This window comes from Stegodyphus dumicola, chromosome 1 (assembly GCF_044657685.1).
Source record: "Stegodyphus dumicola isolate Sdum_Otavi_A_Nest chromosome 1, ASM4465768v1".
NCBI lineage: Eukaryota > Metazoa > Arthropoda > Arachnida > Araneae > Eresidae > Stegodyphus > Stegodyphus dumicola.
Window position 1 is genome coordinate 69,752,780 of NC_140768.1, and position 26,125 is coordinate 69,778,904.

The window sequence follows — 26,125 nt, forward strand, 5'->3', positions numbered from 1 at the left end:
GCTTAAAATAAAGTTTTTAATATTGAGCAAAATATTAATCTGCAATATGTAATTAATTAATTAAATAGCCAAATGTAGAGGGCTTTTTAGGGAAGCAATATCTCTCTTTCTTTTCTTTAATCAGGTAACGAAATTGGAATAATATTCGGAAAATCGATACTTTAGTTAAACTTAATGCAAATGAAAAATCAGTGAGAAAAAAAGGTGCCTTAGACCTTGTTCTAATCTAAAAGAGAATATAAAATCCCAGTAATTTATAAAAGTCTCATTAAGGCCATATTAGAGCAATGAAGCTCGAAAAATTCTACTTATTAGTATTAATAAAGTCTTTATTAGTACTAATAAACTTTATTAGTACTTTATTACTACTAATAAAGACTAATTCCATAATTTTTACAAAAATTCAAATTGTGGGAAAAAAAGCAGAATAAAGCAGCGAAGCATTTATTACTTTCTGAAGTAGTTATTACTTCGAACTTTTAAAGCATTTATTTCTCCGATTTATTACTTATTGCATCGAATCTACTACTTTTGTTGCATGTGTGCAAATAAAATATCCTAATTAGGAATGATAGAAAAAGAGACGTAGTAAGCGAGTAATCAGGAAATTTCTGTACTCTCACCACATTAAATTTTATAATTTACATTTTGTATATGGCTTTCAAGATTTTCAAAGCAAGAGAAAATAAAACCTGTGAAAGAAAGATAAAAGAAATTTTCTCTTTCTTTTGCGGGACTTTTAAATAAGCGCCCAGTGATCGATTCCATATTCCAATCCTATCTCATTCTTCTGTTCCTTCATTGTCCAACGATTTTCTGCGTTGAACGATCTGCTCCGTTTACCTGTTGGATGGATGCTCACCAATCATGGATTGGGCCAGCAACCCTGGGCGACTACTCGCCAAGTACTGGCAACCCCTCGCCAACGTATCATGCGCCTCAAGCTCACGATCTTTAAAACAAGGCGAAACTGCTCCGGAGCACGGACAACCAAATCTTTTTCTCAATTCGCTCGGTGCTCTTGTTGTCCAACAGCGATTTTTGACTCCTCGCTTGACACCTGAAAGGGGTGGACGAGATCTTACCAGAAAAACGAAAGAGTGATTGATCCTTCTTGCGTGAGACTGTGCGTGTTAGATCACGAATTAAGTGTGCGTTGGTAGGGCTATTCGTGAATTTTGAGACATGGCGGGTGCACAATCAGGTGTTCACGTTGTCCAACTGAAACCCATCGTTGTGCCAGCGGCCCTCCAAGAAGGCAACAAATTCGTCAAATGGGACGATGTGAGTTTTTGTTTTGAAACTTATCTCGTTTCATAGTTATCTCGTTTTTTTCACCTGCCCTTCTGTTCCCATATTCTGTGTGAAAACAGCTATAACGCCACATGTATTATAAATAACAAAATTATTTTTTGTTTACAGATTTCAACAATTTCGGAAATTATTAGAACATTTGATTGAACAACAACCAAAATTTTATTTCATAAAATCTGTTAGGTGTTTAAATTATCATAACGAACTGCAAAATTAAAATTTCATTTAAAGATTCTGTTGAGCGATATTTGAATTCTTCATATTTATTATGAAAATATAAATTTTGAAATATTTTAAAAAATAAATATGAAGAATCTTAATTTATGAAATTTGAAATGTTCCTAGTCAATAAAATTAAAAAAAATACATTTGGTGTTTTTTAGCCTTTGAACAGAAAAAAAAAAAAAATAAGTTTAAGCAAGTTAATTCCGTGTGAGCATTTTTGATTGTTGGAAAATTTACATTTCGTCATGGAAAACTTTGAAAATATATTGTCTAAAAGAATAAGTTTTAATATAATATATTTTATACGAAATTAAATAATTTTTACTGAAAATAACAAACACAAAATGTTAAAGTTCTCTTCTTTAAATCAAACGAAACATTGAAAGGAAAGGAATTGTTTACCTTTTGTGAGTTTAGAGATGTAAGAAACAATTAGCAGAAAATTGTCATACATATTTTTTTCTTTGAATGATTTTCAGAATCTAAAAATTTTTGATCAAAAGAGAAAAACTTTAAAGTTTTAAATAAATCTTTAAACAGTTACTAAGGTTTAAAATGTTGTCAGCTCTTTTTAAAAAATGCCGTCATGTAAATAAAGTATTTTTATTCTGTGGGTAAAAAAATAACATATCTATTATGATTTACATAAGCATCTGTTGTGTACAGCTAAAACTAACATCACAATGATTATCAAATATGATATTTATTCACCAAAACAGATTGTTGAAATTACTTGTCAAACGTACTGATAAGGGATTTCTGAAATGTTTAAATTTTCTGCTAAAAATTGAAAAATCTCCTTGATTAACCTCTGCTTTCTGGATTAGAGTTATGCTCAATAAAAATTAGAAGTACATTACTAAAGAATAATTTTTAAATTGTTAAAAATTTTAAGAGTGTGCATTTTACATTTTCTTAAAACACCGTTTTCGTAAGCTTATTATGCAGGCTGTTGAATCATATTTTAGTTTTGTTTTCAGAATGTGAAAAATTTACTGTGAAAATATAAATCTAAAAATAAAAATACTGTTATTAGATCAATTGAAGAACAATTGTAATTTATATTTAATTTAAAAAATACATGGGTTAGCTTTCATAAAAGTATTTGAAATATTTGGGAAATATTGAATCCATAGAATACATTTTAGAAAATTTTAAGTATTTTTATTTGAGATAATGATGCATATGGTAAATATTTTATTTTAAGTTCTGATATAATGAAATAGTGGTAATAATGAAAAAATAATATTAGTTAACTGATTAATTAATAAGTTCAGATAACTAATTCATTGACTAATCAATTAATGAATAACTAATTAATTAATGAAATAGTGATCTGAATAAAATTGCACATTTGATTTTTAAATTTTAATTATAAAAAAAACCTTTGCAAATATTTTATAAAACAACCATTCTAAAAACAGTAGTTTTGAAATTTGAAACTGCTTAAATTTTGCATATTAAGAAGCAGGAGTTCTTATTTTCATTAGAAAATTCTTGTTTCTTACTCTTCTTGATAGAATACTGGTGAGTCAAGGCGGATTGTTATGCATATATATGAGTATTAAAATTGAATTGAGAGTAGTGATTAATCGCTTTTTGAGTATGTCTGTTTTACATAGAAAATGTGTCGTTATTTTGTTAAATAACTGTTACATAAAACGGTTATTGCATAGTTTGAAATAATTATTCTTATTTTGAAGTTATATGAAATATAACTTTCAGTAAAAAATATTAATTTGTTGCTAGCATATCTTTAAAAAAATATTCAAATTTTTATCTAAACTTTTAACGTCAAACTATCTAATGACTTTCACTGATATCTATGAAAACATTCTGCTGTCGTGTAATTGATATTTCTAAAATTATTCTAACTACCGTCATTCTCATCTGTCAGACTGATCCATATTACAGATTTCAGTATTGTTTTCGATATTTCATTGTTTCTAATTCGCATATCATGTGCTTGCAATATACCAAATTTCCAAATTACCAATTAAAAATTTTAGCTTTTGTCGTAAGCCTGAATTGTTTACATATTCTTATTTTTGCCTGAGCTCTGTGCTTAAAATATATAGAAGTATTGAATTCAATGCTTAATATAAGAATTTTTTTTTTACATTTAAACAGTTTAAACATTTTAAATATATTATTCTAAAATATTTAAATTGTTAAAGGGCACTATTAATTAGTACTAAAAGCTTATGGAAAAATTTGTTATGTCGGTATTCGAATTGAACTAATTTAACGTTTAAAGAAGCTGAACAGACAATTTCCTAAATCGTTATGTGAAAAATTTGAGGAAATACTCCAGGAATAACTTTACTAATATGGATCATATTTCAGTTCTTATTTCTATGCAATTTTGAGGACTTTTTAAACAGATATAGAAGTCTGATATAAAACAAAAGTTGCCTGATTTGGTGATTTATTACTTTATAACTGGCTGTATGAAATTATCAATTGATAATGTCTCTGCAGCCGTTGTTTGTAGAAATACGGAATGCTTTATTTTAAATTTACTGAAATATAGCTAGCATTTTATTAATAGGATTTTTGTTATAAGAGAAGGACATAAAACTTCAGATTTGTATTTACAGAATCTTCTTTCTTCAGAGTTAAAATTTTTTTCATAAAATTCAGTCCTATATTTTGAGAAACTTTAAAATTAAAAATATATGGCATTTGAATGCATTAACTCAAAATTTTGTCGGTCGGATAAGCAATTAAAAATAAAATACTTATGGGTTTACAAAAACCTTTTTTTTTTGAGTTTTCTTGAGACATTTGAATACAGCTCTTCAATATATGCTTGTCCAAAATATTTGATCTGGTTTCATATTTTATTAGTTTTATCATTTATAATGAAAAAAAAGGAAGTTAAGTACGCTGTGAAATTTAGAGTTAAAAATTTACATTTACAAAAATATAACAAAATTAGGAATTATTTTGTAAATTTACCCCTAGAAAACTGCGAGCAAAGAACAATGACAGAATTTTATTTTATATTATCTAGATTTTGAAAATATAACGCTGATTTTTGTTGTTTGACTTCTGAATTAGTATTTGTTCGGCGTGTTATTGTGTCTTAATTACCTAGATTGATTAGTAATGACACATCAATCTGAAGGTTTACAGCCATATCACAAAGTTTATAATATCTCTATGCATTGAATGCTCTTCGTAGAAAAAAAGATATGAAAGCTTCACAAATCACGCAAAAGATGATTCTGAAATTTACGTATTATATCTAAACTTGAAAATGAGAAATTCTAAAAGCCTATCTGTAATCCGTTTGGAAATTTTTCTTCTTAATATAGAGAAAAATAGTTTCATCCTTTTGTTTTAAATACTTCACTGACAAATTATCAAGTATTTATAATAAACTGGGAAAATTATTACTGATATAAATAACAATTTTAGAAGATATATTTATATCTTTTGGACAAAAATGACATTTGCTAACGAAACGTTATGTATATTTTCTGAAACATCTCAAACGTGCCAATAAAATTTTGAATTTAATTTTTCATATGTTAGTCATTAAAAAAATTTAGCTACAGACATAAAGTTTCAAGAAATACTGAAGAAATTCAAATATAATTTTGTAGGAAATTATATTGAAGAAATCCAACTAATATTTTTAAGAAAATATTAAAGTTCTTCATTTTATCTATTTAAGATTGATTCCTTTCTATTTCATGTTTGAAATCTGTTTAAAATTTATTGAACGTATTATAAAAAACTGATGAGGTTTTACATTAGAAAAGGAAGTTTCTTTAAATGTATTTATTATCTTTATATTGTTGTATATTATCAACTAAAGAACAAGCTAAAAAAGATTTCATTTTATAAGATTATACAGCACTCTAAAGAAAGGTTAACAGGTTAAAGATGCCTAATATAAATAATTTATTTAACATAGAATCCATGAATAAAAATTGGAGTTCTAGGTTCAGATTCTAGACCAGCATCAAAACTTTCTTCCCGTGCTAAATAAGGCGAACACATCTAAAGTTAAAGAAGATAACCTTACTGTGGACATTTATAAACTGTCATATCCTTAACATTAATTCAACTCTTTGCATAAAATTGTATCATATTGGAATCAAAATCTCGAATTTACTTTAAAAAGGTAACTGATTCCTAGATGCATCATAGAAAGCACTAACCGAAAAGATGATTGTGCGTAATAGTGTTTCTAAGTGTAATATTTCATTTAGGAATACCAGATGGCGTTCTTTGTCCACTGTGATAGGTGTAATGCTATAAGGAGGTTTTGCTTTTCTTATTATGTGCCTTCGTAGTGTATGTTGTAACACTTCCGGCTAGCAATGGAGGAAGATTCGGAATTCACCGCCTTGTGACGACATTGCTGGTTTTTCGTGTTTCTTGCTTCGAAACTTTTAAATGACTCTGCAGTGTGTTGTCACATATATTGATTACAGAGACTGGTAGTTTTTACCATTTTATTTCAGAATGAACGCTTGCATGTAGAAGTATATTCACGTCTCAGTGAAGTGCTTTAAAAGGTCTCCCTTCTAATTTATGAACCATCTTTCCACCTAGTGTGATAGAATATACACTAGTAAAAGAAATAAAAGTGTTATTAAGAAATAGCATTTTCTGCAACCCCCCTCCAAAAAATTCTCGCCTGTGACAGCAACAGTTTTCTCCCAGAAAACCTAATAATGATGTATTTTTCTCAATAATAAATTAAAAATTTCGAGGCAGAAATGAGAGGTTGAGGTATGTGTTCTTAGATTCCGAATGAAAAAGAAAATCCAATAATAGCTGTCATGATCGGAAGAAGTACCTGATTCATAATTTGAACTCAAACATGCTTAAAAACTTGAAATCTGTAATGAAAGGTCCACACTTTAAAATTCTTATAAAGATTTCATTAACTCGACTAGAAAACTGTGTAATATAATTTATTTTTTAATTTAACGGGTGAAAAACAGTGCCTCAAAAATCCTATTAAGTGTTTACAATTAAATAATGTACTAATTTTAGAACATTTAAACTTGGGCCATAGAGCTAAGAAAATTAATATTTGATTTCATAAATGTAATTTATCCTGCAATAACTCATACAAAGTAATTTAAGCAAAGACATCTGATTTTTGTACTTATCCTATAAATTACAACTTTGCATGACAGTTCTGCTATTGTTTAGAAAAATACTTTTCAGAAACCACCGCTCTCAACTTCATATCGATGAAATTTGTCGGTAATCTACAAAGGGTTAAGAACTGGGAGAATATTTAAGATACCTTATAAGGTATTTGCTCCCTCATTTTTGCATGCCTTCGTTGCGTAACGGTACCACACTCGGCATGTATTCGAGAGGTCCGGATTCGAGTCCCGGAGAGGGCATTGCCTGTTTTTCGTGCTTTCTACTTCAAAAATCCTGATGACTCTGCAACTTCGCTCTTGGTAACAAGAAAAAAGTTTGAAAAGATGTTGAAAAAATCAAGAGCGTTTATTTTGATAGCCTATTTGGTTAACCACGCGCTCCATTAGTGACCAAGTGGTTAAGACCGCTAAATACTGGGAGTTTAGCTCGGGTTCGATCTCAGGCAAGCGAGCTGCCTGCATGATTTGTTTTTGTGATTTCTCCATGTGTGATGCGAATACATGCTAGTTTCCCACAGATGTCCTTCCATGAAGGCATCCGTCCTCTTAAGCAGATAGCCCTCGTATGAATGTCCCAATAACCTAACCTAGCGAAGAGAAAGTACTCAACATTGGGAGAGTAGTTTTGAGAGGAAGTTTTGCATGTTTAGGCAAGTTACTGTTGTTGAAATCGCAATAACAACCTTGTATTTAGCGTACATATGTTAAAACACTCAACCTTTAGTTGCTCTTGAGGCAACTTGAGCAGGGACCTTTAGTTGCTCTCGAAATCGATTGAGTGTTTTAACATATGTACGCTGGTTGTTATTGCGATTTTAATTGTCACATTGGAGTGTTTCTCTTCTATTCTAAGTTGCTGTTGTGTTTCTCACATGTCTAAGACAGGTAAATTCATTAATATACATGGGTAGAGAAAGAGGTACAGCGCACGTGCACCATTTTGATGGATTAATAATGTTCATTTCTGTCGAGGTTTGACTGAAACAAGCTATTGAATTTAATATAACAGACTTCTTTTCTGTTTCATAGCCTCTGCAGAGAGCTTTCAGATTAAATGGTTTTAAGTTTCCTTGCTCCTCCTGGCTACATACGACACTATCTCACATGCGATTCGAACCAGATCGAATGTTCAGTATGAAAGCAACCTCTTTTAACCTATTGAGAAGTCCTAAATTTTATAATAGAGTTTTCTAATATGGAGAAAAGTAGCTATTTAAAATTTCTTCTAAACATGAGCGGAATGGAAATATTTCAGATATTTTAAACAATTTAGCCTGCTGATAAAGACAAAAACGTGCTGAATTTCTATAGCATTTAAGGTCGTTCTTTGAAGAAATTCCAAGTTCAGATTCGCATCATCAAATGCGATTGCGGATATAACTGGACTTCAGCCATATACACATGTAACATATGGAAGAACATTTGATTCATTTAACAGATTTAAAGCGTATGCATAGTTGCCAGCACTTTCGTATTTTATCACATCTTCTGGTCTCCTTGTAGATACATAAATCTCTCGATTTTTAATTTTGTAGCCTTTTCTAAAGGAAAAGAACTGCAGCAAATGTTTCATGCAATTAATGATATTTATTGAAATAATAAAACTTAAATTACGAAAATTTCATTCTCTACTCTTAATGATTTTCAGCATAATTTTACTTCTTAAATTTATTTGTTCTGAATTGTCTTAATCTATTGTAGAGATTTCTAGAAATGCTTCTGAAAATTTAACCTGTATTTAATCAGTTAATCTTCGTATTTTGTTTGGTTTTATATCAAAAATTTAACCTATATTTATCAGTTAGTCTTCGTATTTTATTTGGTTTTATATCAAGATATGACACATTATAAAAGTTTGTAAGGTTTATCTTAATTTTCTAACAGTTAATTGTGAGTTAAAGTTACTTTCCTGTCTTCCCTTAATTTCAGCTTACAACTTCCGGCCAGAACGTATTTTCAGAATCGCGGAGGCAATGAGGAGAAGAAGTATTTAACTGTGAAGTTCTACTGACTTCGTTAGAGAGAGTCTGAGATTCTGATCAGCGCGCGTTAGCCTTTTGTCTGTACTCTCTCACAAGCTATTATTACGCTCGGCCGTACTTTAGGCCCTTGATATCTTCGCCGTTAATTAGCGTTAAGGGTCCAACTCTGTTAGAATCTTGATAGCTTCGGCTATATCTTTTTAGTTAAGTTTAGTTAAGTTTGATTGTTCATTATTTCTGAGTTCAAGTCCAAGTGGAGGCTTCATTGTAACTCAAAGAAGAAGTCGTCTTTTAAATTTATTTTGAATAATAAAGGGTAATTAACCCTTCGTACGTTTGCGTTTCTCTCTCTCTGAACTAAGCAATTATTCGCTTATCAGTTCTCAACGTTCCAGACACACTGCAGTTCATTCAAAGTTTGGAATCTTACAAGTTTATCTGCCTTACAATAGTATTTACATCGATTAATAATTTTATTTCGATCTTATTCAAAAGTACTTTGATAAATCAAGTAATATAATTAAATATAAATATATTTTACACCAGATAATAATTTAATTAAATATAAATATATTTTACACCAGATTCAAATTATAAACAGATTAGTAACCTGAATCATGTACTGAAATGAATGTAAATCAATTTAGAATATGTCTAAAGTGGCGTCTTCTCACAGACGGAAACTTCTCGTTTCCACGAGTGAATCTTCCGTTTTTTTAATATTTCAAGGTTGGCAACGACGCATATAGATGCACCAAAAACGAAATTCGACTTTTTTAACGTGACGATATTAGGTTGGTTTACTGTAACGCTCATACCATACAAAAGCCCAAATCATTGATAAAAAGGAAATAAATAATGCAGGACGTACGACTATCACTCATTTCATTCATCAAGTCATTTTTTTATTTTTACTTTGAACAGTGTATCAGATTCACTTCAATCCTCTGAAATGAGACTGAACTCCTCCCCCCTCCTACAGGACTGCATCTCATTCAACCGACGTTTTGTCCGTCCAACGTGCTTGTCACGAAATGATGAGTGAAAACGTCAAAATAAGAAAGAAAAATAAAAAGAAATGGATCTAGAATCTTCTGCGACTAGTGCAGACTATCTACCACATTTTCTCGGATACAAAACTACCATAAATATTAATAAGGTAGAAAGGTGATGGCGGAAAGTTCCATCTTTCTGTGTGAAGATGAAAATTCTCAACATTTCTTTGACATTATATAAGCAATGAGGAGAAACTTTGAATATAATGTAGGTCGTTTAGAAGTTTCGTGAGCTGGTGTGATTGCAGTGCCATCGAAGGAAAAGGGAAGAATTTTTTATATCTAGTTTCATTTTATTTTCTTGAGTAGAAAAAAGTATTTACTCTGCTTATGAAGATTTTCTTCCTGAAAGTTTGATGAGATGCAATACGGATCATTTCAATTTCCATCTCCTTTTTAATACAGAGGAATGAAATTGCATGAATAATATTAAGATATATAGGGAGAGTATTGAAAATTTTTTTCCAAAAACATATAAAAAGGGAAACCAGAGAAGTTAATAAAACGAAGCAGCGCCAGAAGATATTTTGACAGTACGTCCGTGTATGTTTTTGATAATCTCATTACTTGAAGTCAATTTACCAAATATCCCAAATATTTGTTCTAGCTTTAGTACATTCATTTGTAGCTTCAAAGGAAATACGTACTAGCGTAGTTTCTATAATTTGGATGCAGTTATTCACATATGAGGGCAACGATTTAAAACTAATTCGTTAATGTTTCGATATTTTAAACTACGTTACAGGTGTTTGATTTACCTATTCATATTGTTATTCACTAACCTATTCAAGTTTTGTGATTCATTTTTGAATTGATTGCCATTTATGTTATTCCGTAATTTCTTTTTTAGAACTAGCTATAGTTATTTTATTTTTGTTTACATTATAAGTAAGACAGTAATTTTATTTAAATAATAATAATAATAATAATAAAAACAGTAAAAATTTGCAGGGCGTTCACGGCGCAAATAATGGAAATTCGCGAAACTCCCGAGGCTTGACATTTATATTAACAATTTTGCAATCGAAGATTTAAATTAACATTTGAGGAGATATGCAAATCGGAAGCGAAGGAATAACACAAATAATTAGTTTGCCATTAAATAAAAATGGTGTTACACTTTTGAATTACAATTTGCATTTATAAACTGATCAGATTCTGAAAATGTTTTTAGTACCTTTGATTACCATTTAATTGAACTGTGGATTTTACATCATAATGTATGTACATAGATATGTTTTCACTTGTTAGAACATATTTAAAAAAATGGTTCGAAATTTGGTTTTCGACACTGAAAGGCAATGGAGCATAATTTTATTAAACACCGAGAAACGATCTTTTCTGGTACGAACAAGTCCACTAAATTTCAAGGTTGTTTGTTCAAAGCTCAGTTTTCTAGTCTAGGGTGTGGAAAATATTATTTTACAATGCATTTTTTTCATAAATTCAAAAGAAGTATAAAAAATAGTTAAAATTCAATTTTGTAGCTTTGTACATAGGACCTACAGAAACACAGGGTTAAGTTAACTACCTGTGAATATGCCTCTGCTTGCTATAAAATTAGGCTAAGAATTGAATTTTCTTGCTTTATGTTCAGTAATGAAATCGATTGTTGTGGTCTCAAAAACAGAATAAAAAGAACTAAAATTTACTTTCTACAATGTTAGCTTAAAGAAACGTTTAATTCCTTTTTTTTCTTCCTCTTTATTATTAACAATTATATCTAGTAGCACTCGTGGACTAATACACTTTACTGTTAAAGTGAAATTAAAGTATACACCAGCATTGATTTCTGAGAAGACATAAGAGATGTGCCAAGATATGTGTATTGTGGCAAGATCAATAATTAATAATTATTAAAAGGCTTACCTTGACTGAATTATAGATTTATAGCTATGTGCCAAGATAAGTGTATGGTGGTAAGTTCAATAATTAATAATTATTTAAAGGTTTACCTTGACTGAACTATAGATTTATAGCTATCTGGAAATACTTGACTTTGACACACATAAATAAAGACACAAAATAAGATTTAAAATTTTATATACACAAACATAATGTTTGCATGTTGACATATTGGTGGAATATTGAATTCTTATGTCGTTTGGTTTCTTACATCTGTTGCCATAAGAACTAAAAGTAAAAGTAAAAATATATACGCAAGAGAACATCTGGCACGAGGACAGCTCCGTCTACCGAGAAGGATAACTTAAAATATTTTTAAGCGTCATAAGATGTATTACACCGATGTATTGCTCAAGTTGATATCTTCAGCTCTCGACATATATTTGCATTGCCGCTATGTTTTAAGATTCATTGTTCATAGACTGACCACTTGATAGGAGTAACACGACATTTACTGGAAGAAAGGAAAATCAGCTGCATTGTGCTAACTTCGAATAACCGTTACGCATTATTCTTTACATTGCCTGTAATGTACACAGCGTAATACCATTAGTTGCTGCTTTCTTTTGAATTTTTTTACCTTCTCTTGTTAGTTTAAGGTTTTTTTTATCAATATATGAGTGAAGATCGATAAGTAACTAAAAGTAGTCTTCCGCCCGAAAGTAAATATACAAAAAGAAAGTTCACAAAAAATATATATTCAAAATGAAGCTACATGTCTCAGCTATTTTTCAGTATAGAAACCGAGGTTTTGGAGGCATCGTTCTTATTGTTTGAGTTAATTTATCTTAAAAAAAAATCCCACGTGAAGGTGATCATGCATCGGGTATCTTTAGTCTAATCCAGGGGTTCTCAACCGGTGGTACGCAAGAGAAAAATAGGTGGTAGGAAAAAAAGCAAAGTATTTTTAACTATTAAATTCAAAAATTAAAACCCCAACATCCTGATTGAGTAGAGTAATTTTAATTTAAGAGTGTAGAAATTTTTCTCTAACACTCGCAAATTAATGCGATCTCAGCTTTGTTCAAGAGGGGTGGTGGTAGTACTTTGTAGTGGTGATACCAAAAATTTTCAATTTTTGTTTTGGTGGCACGTGTTAGTCAAAAGGTTGAGATTTGCTGCTAATTGAAGCGCTAGATGAAGGAAATTATGGCTCAGAAATATCATTTTTGAGATTATTTGTCAACAATTGAAGAGCAACGGGCTTTGATGTATTTTCTGAGGGCTAAATGAAAAATTCGCATTGAAATTGACACACGTACGGATTTTCATCAGCTGATGCTCTGATTCCTGGGCAGTTAGCGCTTTGATTCGGTTGGAGAAGTTCATCTATCATTCAGAAGTGACTATGCGACCAAAAACCCAGCTTTGGAGAATAAGTTATACTAAAGATGGTGCCGTTGTAGGGAAAAGGTTCTAGAAAACCTCGGATGGTACAAAAAAGTTGCTAAGACGCTCAGCTTCAATTGTGCGTATATTTTATTTTCTCTATTTATTAAACTCGTAGGTAAAACTTTATTCTATCTTTTCTTCATTAACATTCACAAAATAAAATTAAGATTTTGCATAAAATATGAAGGCATTAAAAGTATTTCTTGTTTAAGTTACCGAGTATTTACAAACTATCATTTAGCGTTCAGTAACTTACAGGTTAATTTCATTTCAAAACAGCGTGCTATATTTCAGGCATTTGAGACGCTTTTTTATTTAGAATTAATAATGGATAAAAAGGTTATGTTTCTAACTGAACTTATTGAAATGGTTATTATATTCATTTCTGCATTATATTCGCTCCGGCGTTGTCTTTCATCGTAAATGAATTTCCACTATATTTTATCATTTTATCATTTTTCAAAATTATGCAGTTCATAAAAAATTCATCTGAATCTTGACTTATCTAGTTATTCCAAATACAGGATTAGTTATTTTCCTCAGTACTCATTTCAAAGAGCTAGCTTTTGAAAGAATAGAATTATTTTTGACTGAAGAAAGCGGGATTCTCAGATTTCACCTTTTCATTTTCCTTGAAGAGTAAAGTTTTGGTTTCGCTAAGGCCAAGAATAAATTAAAATTTGAAATTTTTCCAAAGATCAGATTTTGTTTTTAATTCCAAAACCCATTCTGAATATCTATACTATTAAAATATGTGTGCGTCTGTTTGTTTGTTTGTGAAATTATCGCCTCCGAAACGGTTGGGACCCCCGGTTTTTAAAAATTCGAGGAAAGCCATTTCGAACATTCTTATTTTCGTACGACTTTAATCAACCACGATATTAATTAAAAATTCTGCAACTGCTAATTTTCAATCTCATTTTTCCAAGTGACAACACACGCTGGAGATAAAATCTGCTTTATCTTGAAACGTGTTGACACTGCTCTCTTTTAAACAGTACAGTTTGTTAATAAAAAATTTGCAAGTTTTACAAAATATGAAGTAAAAATAGCAGTGCCAAACATTGACATATTATTATTATATAAAGTCATATTCTGTCGTCGAAGAAAGCATATGATCGCATGTGACGTCATTGTAGTGTCGAAAAACTTTCGTTAACGTCAGCATTTTAAATAAATAGCTGCTGTTGGCAACATATTTGTTTCAGGTTAGTATAATTGCCATGATATGTTGTTGCCACGATAATGCTTTTATTGATATTTAAGAAAATGTTGTTATATTACATTAAATTTAAAACACGACGTCATCCTGAAGTATTAGCTTAAGTTTCAAAAGGTTTTGTTTCCTGGTTTGGCAATAAAAAGTTATTTGAAGGTTGTTGTTGCCTGGAAAAAATGAACTGATTTCATTCATATTGAGGTGTTTTTATATATTTCTATAGTATTCTTCAAATTGCTTTTAAGAGGTACATAGAACATTTAAATTTTGCTTTGGCTGCAGCCCGCTCATCTGGTGAGCTTGTCCACTAGTTTTATACTAAAAATAGTAATTGCCTTTAAAAAGTATGATTTTTAGGCTTAATTATCGAATATTTTTCTTTTTAAAATTTTTTATTTAACTGGAAACGCTTTGTGGCTCTTTAAAAGGTTAACGCTTTATTAAAATGCTTTCATAATATAGTAAATGTAACCCAAAATAAAGTTTTATTTTATATAAGTATTATTAGCAGCAAGCACAAAGCATTTTAAAGAATTTTATAGATTACTTGAGGGTTTAGAATTTGAACAATTTAAAGCAATGAAAAATAACAATAAAAAAACTGAGAAAACTGCATTTCAAGTTTTGATTTTAGCAGTTCTTTAAAAAGACAAATAAGTGTGAAATCGTTTTTAATGTGCTCTCTAATTATGGTATTAACAGAAAACTTCCATGGTACATTTATATTAACGTATAAACAATATTTCTGCTCCAGAAATGTTTTTTAAAGCCTATGCATATTGTTAAAATATCTATTTTATTATTTTACCAACTGCAATAGAAATATTTTGTAATTTGAATTCTAACGATGCTTATAATAAGTTTTCCGGAAAGAAATGATTCTGATAAGCTTTCAACTTTTCAATAAAACCTAAATTAGGAGCAAACTTATTTGGGGTTAAAAAGTATATACTTTGTTTTAAATGTTACATTTCTTTCCAAGCTCTTTGGATGAATGTTTGGATATAGGTATACGAAATATTTTGTTGTTAGGAGCAACTAAAGTTTACGTATTTTATGTCAAGTTTTTAGTTTTCTTTGAAAAATGTTTTTTATTTCATTTTAAATGGAAAAAAAGTTGAATTTTCAATTCTGTCTTCCAACAATGAAGCTAATATAAAAGCAAGACCGAAACATATTAATATCTTGGTATCCAAGGTAACGAATGTTGAGGATTTTTATGTAACACATTCAAAAAGGGTGGAGAGGAAAGAATGAAAGGAAAAAAAAAAAAAATATAGAGAGAGCTATAAACTGAAATTTGTATTTTTTGTTACTTTTCGCTTTACTTCATTTTTTATCCTTAATATTATTTATGTTTTAAGCCCTATAACGCAGTTTTTATTTGGTATTTCCACTTTTTTCCTCTAGACATTTTATTTCGCACTAAGCTCATTCATCATTTTTTCGTAAATTTCTTCCATCGGTTTCTTTGTAAAACTCACTGCTCAAAAAATTTTCTCACTCCCGTGTGGATGTTCTTGTGGTAATTATGGTTAGATCGTGGCTACAGCGTACATTATACGAGATGGCTAAAAGTCTCTTAACTTGGCGCCCGAACTTAAGTGGCGTTGTGAGTTATCTGATAGACAATATCTGATTTCCACTTGGAATTGACCGATTGAATCTCGTGCCTTTCCTCAGTCGCTCTTCATAAAGAGAAGAATATGAAACATTTTTGCATGTTCCTTGCATAATTTCGGTGCGTTTGTAGAGACATTAGGTATTTTTTTGCAAGCCGGAGAGATGAAAAATTATCAACGCCTTCGCCGGGAATTGAACCGCGGACCTCTCAATTACGCGCTGAGGGTGCAGACCACTACACTGCGGGAGAAATACCTTATATAGCCCCCTTTTAAAGGGTGACTGGGGTTTTTAGGGGACCCAATCGCCAAAACCTGGGTAAGGAGGATCATCATCCAACATCCTTTCAATTCGGGCGCCACTGTAGAGACATTAGGTATTTTTGGAAGCAGGCGAGATGAAAAATGAGCAAACGCCTTCGCCGGTAATCGAACCACGGACCTCTGGAATACGCGCCCAGCGTGCAGACCACCATACCACGAAGGCACGTCAAAAAGGCTTGAGAAATACGTTATATAGTAAGTGTGCTCAATTAAAGTATTAGTAAAAAAGTTTATTTAAATAATTGAATGGATTAAAGTGATATAAAGGAAATAAAATACCGTTCAACGTTCAAAATTTAATAGAATACAAATAGTTACATGATTAAACAACAGACATATAATACGATTGTATATGCATACTTATTCAAATTAAAATCATTTTAGATGCATGTTTCATAAAAGTGTACTTTGAGTGTACTATGTATGTTTTATAAAAGTTACTTTGAGTGTCAAGAGAATATTTCTCCAAAATATTAATAGGCTCTTCTAAATTCTTCCAGTGATGTGAAATCTTGTGATCTTCGACTAATACCGACGAACGAGACTTCAACTTAAATGCTGGTTTCTATCTCATTTACATACAACGCGATCCTGAAAACTCGTTCTGTTAAGAATCGTAGGCGGGAAGCAAGAAAGTAAAGAAAAGGCTTGTTTCGAAATAAAAATAACTATTAGAAAATTAAAATAAGCCCCTACAGCCATTTAATTTGAGCAATCAAGCACAAAACTGGAACTAATAATATAGGGTTATGTAATCACAAGTAGAACTGAGAAGTTATAAATTGATAACTTATCATGGCACTGACCATTTATTTAACTGTGATAAAAAAACAAAATTTCAAACGTCCTTAAAGTAAGAATAGGATGACTATTGCCTACTACTGCCCTGTCTCCAGACATGAATTAAGGTATTTATGTTTTTCTACAAAACTATTGATTTTATATGGCTGCAATTTTAACGAAATCCACATTCTAGGCTAAAGACCACTATTTCAACGCATTCATAGTAGCCAGAGACACTGAATAAAAAGTACCTTTTTCTTTTACGTTATCTGCATTTTCTTCTTTGCTTCAAATTTGAATTTCATGTTGCACAATTTTTTTTACGATAATTTTGACTTGTTTGCTAGGCCCTAATCCCAGAGTAGAACTTTTTACTTCTGCTAAGCCACTCCCCCCCGAAACAAAGAAAGTTAGGAAGAGGGTCTAACATTTGAACTTACTGTTTCCGATTCATAATATTCTCAACTGAAATGTTTAATCTTGCAAACTGTGTTTAGCAAACCAAGTAATAAAAGCACAATAACTTACTACTTGTTTTACCGCGTGGCTTTATTAAATTTAAGCCCAAAAATTTTGTGGAAGTAATATCGATTCGATTGCTTTTGCTATAAATCAAAAAGCTACATCTATTAAAACGGAAGAATAATTTATGGAGGTTAGAATAGATGGAGTAAGCCTTCTTCGTATTTCCCGTGCAATGGAAATGAAGCCATGAAACGTCACGGTATGACTTCACTACTACTTATCACGGCCGCTGCCATAAGCGGACTTTGTTTACTTTCTAATCGGTTTTGTTTGCATGTTAGCTATTCAATACTGAAAATTTTATTATATTTTCAGAATTATATGAGAAAGGACCCCAAAAGACGTTATAAGTCTCCCTTTCTAATTTTAATACTTACAGATTTTCTTCTCAGTATATAGAAAAATCACAAGAATTGCAAAAAACTTTTTCAAATGTATTAAAGTCTAGGTACATGAAAATGTTTGAATGGTAACTATAAGTCAAATGTATATATGGTTAAAACCTGGAAGATCACTGGAAGTTTCAATGGTATTTTATGCAAATTATGCCTAAACACACTTTTCTGAACCTGCGGACGTTGATACGTATTTGCTTTCATATTCAGTGTAACTTTATTTGACAATATGTTTCATAGTCTTACCCGTACGTTATATGGTGGCCATGATAAGACTGACGTCACGTTGCTAGCATATCCTTGGCTTCAATTTTGTGACGTCATGCTTACTCCATTTATTCTAACTTCCACGGAATATTCTTTATGCCATTTAGCTCATTATTAACAACAATAATTTTTAAAAAAAGTTTCTCGCTGTACGTTCCGTTTTGTAATAAGTAACATTTAATTTGAAAAGAATAATTTTGGGATCATATATGGTGAGTTAAAACTGTAAGAATTACATTAGTAGTTAGTTTTCATTTTGTTATTATATGCTTCTCTTTCTTACTGTTCAATATCCTCTTTTTTAGGTATCTCGGGAAAATACTTGTTTACTTTCATGCCTGTCATAATTAATTTACATCTATTCTTTGTCTGCGTTAGCAATATGATTTTCAGTTGTCTTCGCTGAGGAATTCGGCTTCTAGAACGTATCTGACCAATAAATACTTTAATATTTATTTTTAATTGAGCTATGTATAGGATTATTAGATGCTTTTATATGGATATTCATATATGTTTACGATTTGTGAGTTCTATAAACTAGAAGTAATTGAATTCATTAAAACTATGCCAAAATAAAACTTCTAATTCGTATTTCAGCCCCATTTGATTAACGGCCGGTAAACAATATCTGTTTACTTAGTTTAAGATAACATAAGTGACGCTGCTTGCTTTAAAAATAATACATCAAGCCGCGTTACAAACGGATGCAAATGGCTCATAAGAAATAAACTGCGTCATGAACATTTCCTATCTTCTTTAAATCCTTTTTTTGGGCCAATTTTATAAATTTTTATTTAAAATCGAGGTTTCAGCCACTCTTCTTTTCTATTTGCAATTCATGACATCGTCTGGAACTGAACAATTTGATTAAAAGCTACGCAAGCGACTATATGTTATTGACTTCTGTGGATTTGTTGAACAGAAGTGGCCAGACAGTCGGAGAATAAAGCAGGTCAGCTTCTAGTAGTCATTGTAACTTTTCTTAAAGGACTGTTTAATCGAATGTTCCATCGATTTCTCTCGATTTAGGAGGAAATGTCTTCTTTAGGAATTCTGCCGCTTAAATGTGCAGTGTTAGCAACTGCTGTTCAAAACAAAGAAATGTCGGATAGAATGAGTCTTGATTTACGATTTTTCTAGTAATTATCTGAGACAGATGTAGTTCCTTTATAATTAATATCACATATTGTTTAAACCAACTGCATAATTTGTTAAATTGGGTGAAATAGAGTTTTTAGACAGGCTCAATCCATGAAATATTTTATTGTTAACTATTTGAGGATTTCGTATCTCGTATTTCTTATTTAACATCTTTTTTTGTCTAGATAGGTAGAGCATTCATTATCGAATATTTCTTATTTTCTTTTCAGAATGGTATTTAAAAGAACCCCAAAACAGTTTATATGTCTAATAAAGGCTAAACATATTTTTTTAATACAATTTATGAGAAAATTAAGTGTAAATAACCTAATACACTAAACAATTCCTGAAAAAGGCTTTCAGATTATTATTTCCGTTTAACTTGGATCACGTCCGGGACAAAGAAATGAAACCAGTCAAATTCAAATTATATACCGTACTTCATATAATTCCAAAATATAATAATACAGTATATATCAATGTAGGATACTGCATGACTTGAAGCATAGTTTAAATAAAACATTTTGCGTTTTTTTCTGCTTAAGCTATTATACCCTTCTCCCAAAAAGTGACGATGTTGTATCAACTTCCTCTCATCTCAAACATGTTTTATTCTGCAGTATATAGTATAACTGAAGTTAGTTTATCTTTCCAGAGTAAGCTGCCTTTGTTTTGTTAATGAGTTTCTATTCTTAATAATAAAAAGTAATTTTTTTCTTGAGCATAAAAAGTAATATTTCGAATCATCTGTTGCGTCAGGTAATTTTTACTATCATTACATGGAGAAAAGAAGTTATAAAAAACGTGAACGCGATTTTCAGAGTTTTTTTAAGAATGCTAAAAGAACTCCATATATCCGTATTTTTGTGTTTAAATTTAATTTAAGTAGCACAACATTTAATTCAATTATTTGATTTAGGGCAGTTCTTTTCTTCTTTGAAGAGGATAATATAGATAAAAATGTCATTAAATTAAAAGCAACAGTTTTTGTTTACAGTTTAAATTGGAGACCTTTGGGACCAAGTAAAATAAACAGCACAAAAGTATAATTTTTAAGTCAGAATTAATTAATTTATTTTCTAGTTAAACTGAAATCTAAAGAATCAAATCTTAAAATTTTCATACGTTCTTAAAACATTTTGAAAGTATATCTTGGCTAGATCACATCTGATGACCTGTCAGTAGTATGTAGATTTTTGAGATTAGTTACGATAAGATTACTTACGATTTAACAGGAGTTTTCAGAAAAATCTTGATTTGTTTCCAAAATATAGAATAAAATTACAAATTATTAAATCTCAACAAACAAAGATACCTCTTTGTTAAAGCCGTCACATAAGCTTTTCGCGATTTCTGAAATTAGCACATTACAGATTGTGCGAATATATTTGCCACTTCTGACGACGAAGCGTGGTGACCGCTTTAACACGGAAGTGCCCAAATAGATAAAATTTTCATTTTGTTCGCTGAAGTGTACTAATATTATTTTAATCCTGTATTTTTCAATAATTAGTTTTGTTAAGATTCTAGCTAACTCTACTTTTATACTTTGCTGGCTAGATCTCTATTTGAACTGTGAAGCGATTACTCGTTAAGTTCAAACCGTATCAATGACAAGACGTCAAGACGTAAAAAGGATGAAAAGATCCTTTTATTTAACTCAAGAAAGAATTTTAAGACGGCAATCCTGGTGCTTACAGATTTAGTTGATACCTTTGGCTGCAATTCAAAATAGAAATATAAAATCAAAACTAAATAACCAACCGAAGCTGCACAGAGATAATTAACGCGAGCTGGCTCTTAGCCCTAACACCGGCGCACACAAACCGGCAGTTATTATCCTTGGTCGTAAACTAGCAATCTTAAATACCAGCTAAACGACGTGACCGAAAGGCAGAACACGCTCTGTCTGAAATAATTCAGATACCAGCTTAAACAATATCTTTATGCTCTGCTTTGCATAACACGCAACACTGAAATATCATACTGGGACGAAAGGTAAATAACGGAATAAAAACTGGTTACGTTAAAAGTAAATGTTTCTTTACAGTGTTATTAAATTTTCACTTTTTGTACATGTACTAAAAGCATATTTAATAGCCAACAACGTGAAGTTTATTAACCAATTTTAAGAAATCTTCCAAGTGAAAATTTATGTATAAAGTAAATTTTAGACTATCTATTTCATAGGCAAAAGTTAATAAGATAGATAGATCATCAATCATTGCAATATAGTTTATATAAGAGTTACGCCAGGGTCACTTACGCAACGGGATTATATGTAGGTTAAGCCAGAATCATTTGCATAAAGAGTTTCGCAGTTTAATGTCAGAGTCATTTATAGAAGAGCTACAATCTTCTGGGCTACTTTGTCCTTTGCATAATAGGTTGACTGAGTTTCGTTATGAATGAAAATTGTCCGTAGACCTCTTATCCATAATGGATGCATTAGATGGTAGTCTATACCAGATTAAATCAACCCATAGATACACATCCTGTTTAAACGTGAGTTTGAGGTCTCAGTCACATAATTGGACTGCTCCAATTTCGACGCATTTCACTGTGGCCTTGGATACGGCTGTAGTAAATTCCATTCCTGTAATCACAAACCGAATAACATGCATCCTTTTTAAATATTTTTCCCTATTAATTTTGGTTCAAAAATTGAATGCGCTGAAATTTTTGAAAAATCAGTATTTCGCAATAGGAAATTGAAAATCAGTGTCATATTTTTACACAGTGCTTACACTACTGAAGATTAATTACATTATAAATCTATCCCATTATATTCCGATATGAAGACATATGTAAGTTTTGTATAATTTCCGTTATAAAGTGATTTCTGTAGTTTCGTAGTTACACACCTAGTTCCAGTTTCAGAAATAAATAAGGTAAAATAGGTTTACAAATTGTGGCTTTTCAACACCCGTTAGGAGAAAATACACAGAATTTATTTATCATGTAGGCTATGTATAAAATTTCAATTGAAAAAAAAAAAGAGTTCCCCAAATTAGTAAAACAAGCAAACAATAAAACACCTTAATACGACAAAATTATCCGAGGTATTATTAATTAAAAACATTTAACTGGCAGTTAAATCTTATAGAAATGATAAAATAAATTTTTTGTTTCAAATTTAGCGAACTGCATTTTGATATATCATTGAAATAGCCGTTTTCATCCTTTCTTTTCATGGAACGGAAGGGGCTTTATTTCAAATTGTTATGAAAAATGTTTCAAGCTATAATTTGCATATTACAGAATAAAAAAAAAAGCATGCTTCAGTAGGGCAAAAAATAACTTAATAGCAATAATATTCAATGTAAAGGTCCTTTATAAAAGTTTGTTGATGATACTACATGACAAAAATTATCCTAATGTAACATTTTTCAAAATTTGATTATTTAACTAAAACCATAGATGTATGGCTTGTGGGTCCAAGAGATATTTAGTAATATAATGTTTTGAAAACGACCGCGTAGCAACTTTTGCAACCTGCTTAGCCTTTAGTTAACAAACAATTAATTGTACAAACAATCAGAAATAAAATGCAGGATTTCCATTTACTGCCATAGCACTGTTTTTGCAGTAGCAAATATCGCAGTAATGCTACGTTACTGTATACTGTATTGCCATATTATTTATTACAAGTCTGCTGAGAAGCAAAATGTACAACAAATTTTTAACTTTCCTATTTTCGTATCAAAACTAGCATTTACAATGAAGACTTTTTATACGCTTATAAATTTTAGTTTCAAATTCAATCTTCAGTCACAGAAAAGTTTTTACAGAATTCTGGAAGCTACTTTTATGGGACTATCTGAACGTGAAATATAGTGAATTTGTAAGATTACTTTTGCGTAGAGGTATAGAACTTTCTTAAGACCGAAAAATGACTGTAAGGCGTGATCAAGTTTCATCGCTTATTTCCAGCATCATCTGCCTCCAATATGAAGTTATTTTGGAGATTATCTTGATATTTCTATCTGCAAAGAATTTACACTTTCCGATGTTTTATACAATTTTTAAATAGTTCATGACTTTTTTCTTTAAATACGTGGTTTCGCGAATCTTATGTGACAGTTCTTGGACGTAAATTTTCGAAAATATTTTAATAATCAATGAATATGCACAGATTTTAATTTAAATGCGTAATGATTAATTAATGATAAAGTTTCAAAGCTACCAACGGTCTTCACTTCGTCAGCTTAAGTAAGTTTTGTTAAAAAAATAATTTTACATTCCCCTTATGTGAAAAAAGAAGATAAAGGCATTAATTTATTATAATTTTACCTATAAAATTGATGCATTTCATAGTTGTTTGAACCACATAATTCACAAGAATGATTTTGCAAGGACAAAACTTGAGAAACAACACTCTAACCTGACTAAGTTTCCAATCATCGTGGCAGCACCAATCATATTTCAGCAATTATATTAATATTGTTACTTTATTACATTATAGTTCATATATTTTTTTATTTATATTTGCATGCTCGTTTTTTAGAAAGATAATTTTTACCTGACTTTTCCCCCCAAAATGTTTACCTCATAAAAAAATTTAGTTCGATGCAGGGTCATTTACAAAAAGTAAGCTATTTTTTTAAAAATACAAACATATTTTATAACCTTATTCAGGATTGAAACAAAACTATATCCAGGTTGAAATTCTATACAACACTTTTTTATTAATGTATACTTAAAATGGTCGTATACGCAGTATGCTTTAATGGGGCCACTCAAAAAAGAATGCTTCTAACAGTATCAACAAAAATCAAATTATTATTCTTTTTGGTTCAGTTTGGGTATACATTTATTTAGGACACCCAGTATTAATGATTTAGCATTGTACAAAATCATTAACGTTGGAGGTTTTTAATATTAGCGTAAATCAGACTTTTGATGTCCTTTCTTATCTTGCGCGATTTGGTTTAGAATATTCAATTCCATCTACTCGGAGAAAACATTATCTGGCATAATAAAATGTTTTAGCTTATTGAAATGTATCGGATTCAGGAGTATAAAGCATTGAAAAGTTTGTGATCTGATATAATTTGATACATGAATAAAATCTTAAGTTCATTGCTCTGTTTGACTCTAACATTACTAATATTAATGGAATGGGAGAACTATATTTGCGCTTGTTGAAGGGCGTCTTTTTTGATGATTCTGTACATTGTAATTTTTTTTTGCATTATTTCGGAACAGCGCGTTCTCTGCGCATACCCATAGCGCATTATTTTACGGCCTAAGCTAATGCAAAAATTATAAATTTAAACTGTTAAAATCTAGCTTAATAAATCTAGCTTAATCCTACCAGTCAACGAATGCATATCTCGTGAATTTGTGGCTGTATATCTGTTGTGGCTGTACATCTGTTGTGGCTGTACATCTGTTGTATTGTAATGATCATCGACATTTTATCTCTCTTTAATATTTCAAATAAAAAGCAGAAACATATTGGAAATAAAGTTAACCACGAAAAGGCAAGCTTTAATAATATGATTATTATGATCAATGTTAGAAATTAAACAGCAGGTCTATCGGAAGCCACAAAAGCACAGTTCAGTCGTAAAACGTTTAAGGAATACTAGTAAAAGAAAAGGCGCAATGAGTTAATAATGGGAAAGAATTTAATAAAATGTTACAAATAAAAATAGGAAGAAAAAACGAAGGAAATTCCTTAATAGTGTTAAAAGGTAATTTCAAGAATCACATAGCAAGTAATTTTGAAAAACTAATTTCATCTTGAACTGCATGACTATTTTTAAATTGGTAGAAAATTTATTACTGTAGCTTCAAGTTATGCTATAGGTTACTCAAAAATTTGTTCAAATACTGTATTACAGTTTCAACATACTTTTGTGCATAAAATAAACTTTTGTATAGTATCCAGTATTTAGCCATGAAGTATATATTTTTTTAAAACTGGAAAAAAAAATTATATAAATAAATAAAATAAGTAGAAAAAGTCTGAAAGAATTTACCTTTTAACGCTCGTTCGAAAGGATTTATTAAGGTTCTTTTACGCTCTTTCTGTACCAATCTGCTATAGCAATCATTCCTGCTAGTTTTTTTATTAAGCACCATTTTCTTTCCACTTACGCCATATACGATTCAACAACAAAATAAAAATAAAAAAAAAATAAATAAAAGTAGCATAGCAGCATATGTTTAGAATTCTTGATGCAGTGTTAAGTGTTGGCATTCGTTTTTCTATTTTTTTCAGTTTATCATATTGTTACGGTTTTTATATTTATTTAGCTATTTTTAGTAGAATTAATTAAAATTGTTTTATATCCCCGTGCAATGCAGCACAAGATTTATCTGAAGAGAAAGCTACGCCGGAAAAGTTAAAATACACGGGCACGCACATTTAACATTTAATAAATAGATATCTCGTAATTGTACTCTTTTGCTATCCAGAAAAATCGAGAAAATACCAGAATGTTCTCGTGAACGATTAAAAAGCTTATAAAAGCAGGATCAAAGCATCTCAATTCAGTTGTTTACTTAATGCTGTTACTGATCGTAGTGATTTCGCGGTGAGACCGAATTAGCTTTCTCAGTGTTTTGAATTGAGTTCTGTTCAACGTTTTAGTAGTTTAAAATATAACTACTGTGGGATATTGCGATACTGTACGAATATCTCAGAGGAAATTTCAGCATTTTGTTTTATTTGTTATGATAAGAATTTTATTCACGTTTCATCGGACGTGTGTATTGAATTTTTTACGAATCCGTACGCATTCAACAATATCAATGTAGTTGACTGATGCGATGGAGATAACAATATGTCTTAATACGTACAGTGTTGCCATTGCTCATAAATCGTTAAG

General features: G+C 30.6%; 1 protein-coding gene across 2 annotated transcripts in view; it reads left to right on the forward strand.

Moving 5' to 3' along the window:
* Positions 1 to 971: 971 nt before the first annotated feature.
* Positions 972 to 26,125, forward strand: part of LOC118189843 (1-phosphatidylinositol 4,5-bisphosphate phosphodiesterase classes I and II-like) — a 783,373-nt gene continuing 758,219 nt past the window's right edge. For both annotated transcript variants that reach the window (XM_085816200.1, XM_085816205.1), the window contains exon 1: positions 972 to 1,284. In XM_085816200.1, the coding sequence (XP_085672326.1) occupies positions 1,186 to 1,284 (99 nt within the window). In that variant the 5' untranslated portion in view covers positions 972 to 1,185. The remainder of the gene's footprint in view (positions 1,285 to 26,125) is intronic.